At 66.3% G+C, this 421-nt stretch overlaps 1 protein-coding gene across 1 annotated transcript; it reads left to right on the forward strand.

Annotated features, from left to right (window-relative positions):
* Positions 1 to 3: 3 nt before the first annotated feature.
* Positions 4 to 417, forward strand: LOC104916456 (oligodendrocyte transcription factor 2; the record flags this gene model as incomplete). The annotated part of the gene is made up of 1 exon (XM_010727494.1): positions 4 to 417. A coding segment is annotated over one exon (414 nt), but the record flags the coding sequence as incomplete, so codon positions are not given.
* Between the last annotated feature and the right edge of the window lie 4 nt (positions 418 to 421).

Raw genomic sequence — 421 nt, forward strand, 5'->3', positions numbered from 1 at the left:
GGAGGAGGAGGCGGCGGGAGCTTCACGGGCGGCACCGTGTCCAGCTCGACGCAGAGCGATTCGCCGCCGGAGCTGAGCGCCGAGCTGCGCAGCGCCATGAGCGCCGCGGGGGTGGTGGTGGTGGACAAGCTGGGCTTCAAGTCCTCGTCGTCGTCCTCCTCGTCGGCCTCGTCCGCCTCCTCCAAGAAGGACAAGAAGCAGATGACGGAGCCGGAGCTGCAGCAGCTGCGCCTAAAGATCAACAGCCGCGAGCGCAAGCGGATGCACGACCTCAACATCGCCATGGACGGGCTGCGGGAGGTGATGCCCTACGCGCACGGCCCGTCGGTGCGCAAGCTCTCCAAGATCGCCACGCTGCTGCTGGCCAGAAACTACATCCTGATGCTCACCAACTCGCTGGAGGAGATGAAGCGCCTGGTCA

The sequence above is a fragment of the Meleagris gallopavo genome, unplaced genomic scaffold, assembly GCF_000146605.3.
Source record: "Meleagris gallopavo isolate NT-WF06-2002-E0010 breed Aviagen turkey brand Nicholas breeding stock unplaced genomic scaffold, Turkey_5.1 ChrUn_random_7180001899722, whole genome shotgun sequence".
NCBI classification, from domain to species: domain Eukaryota; kingdom Metazoa; phylum Chordata; class Aves; order Galliformes; family Phasianidae; genus Meleagris; species Meleagris gallopavo.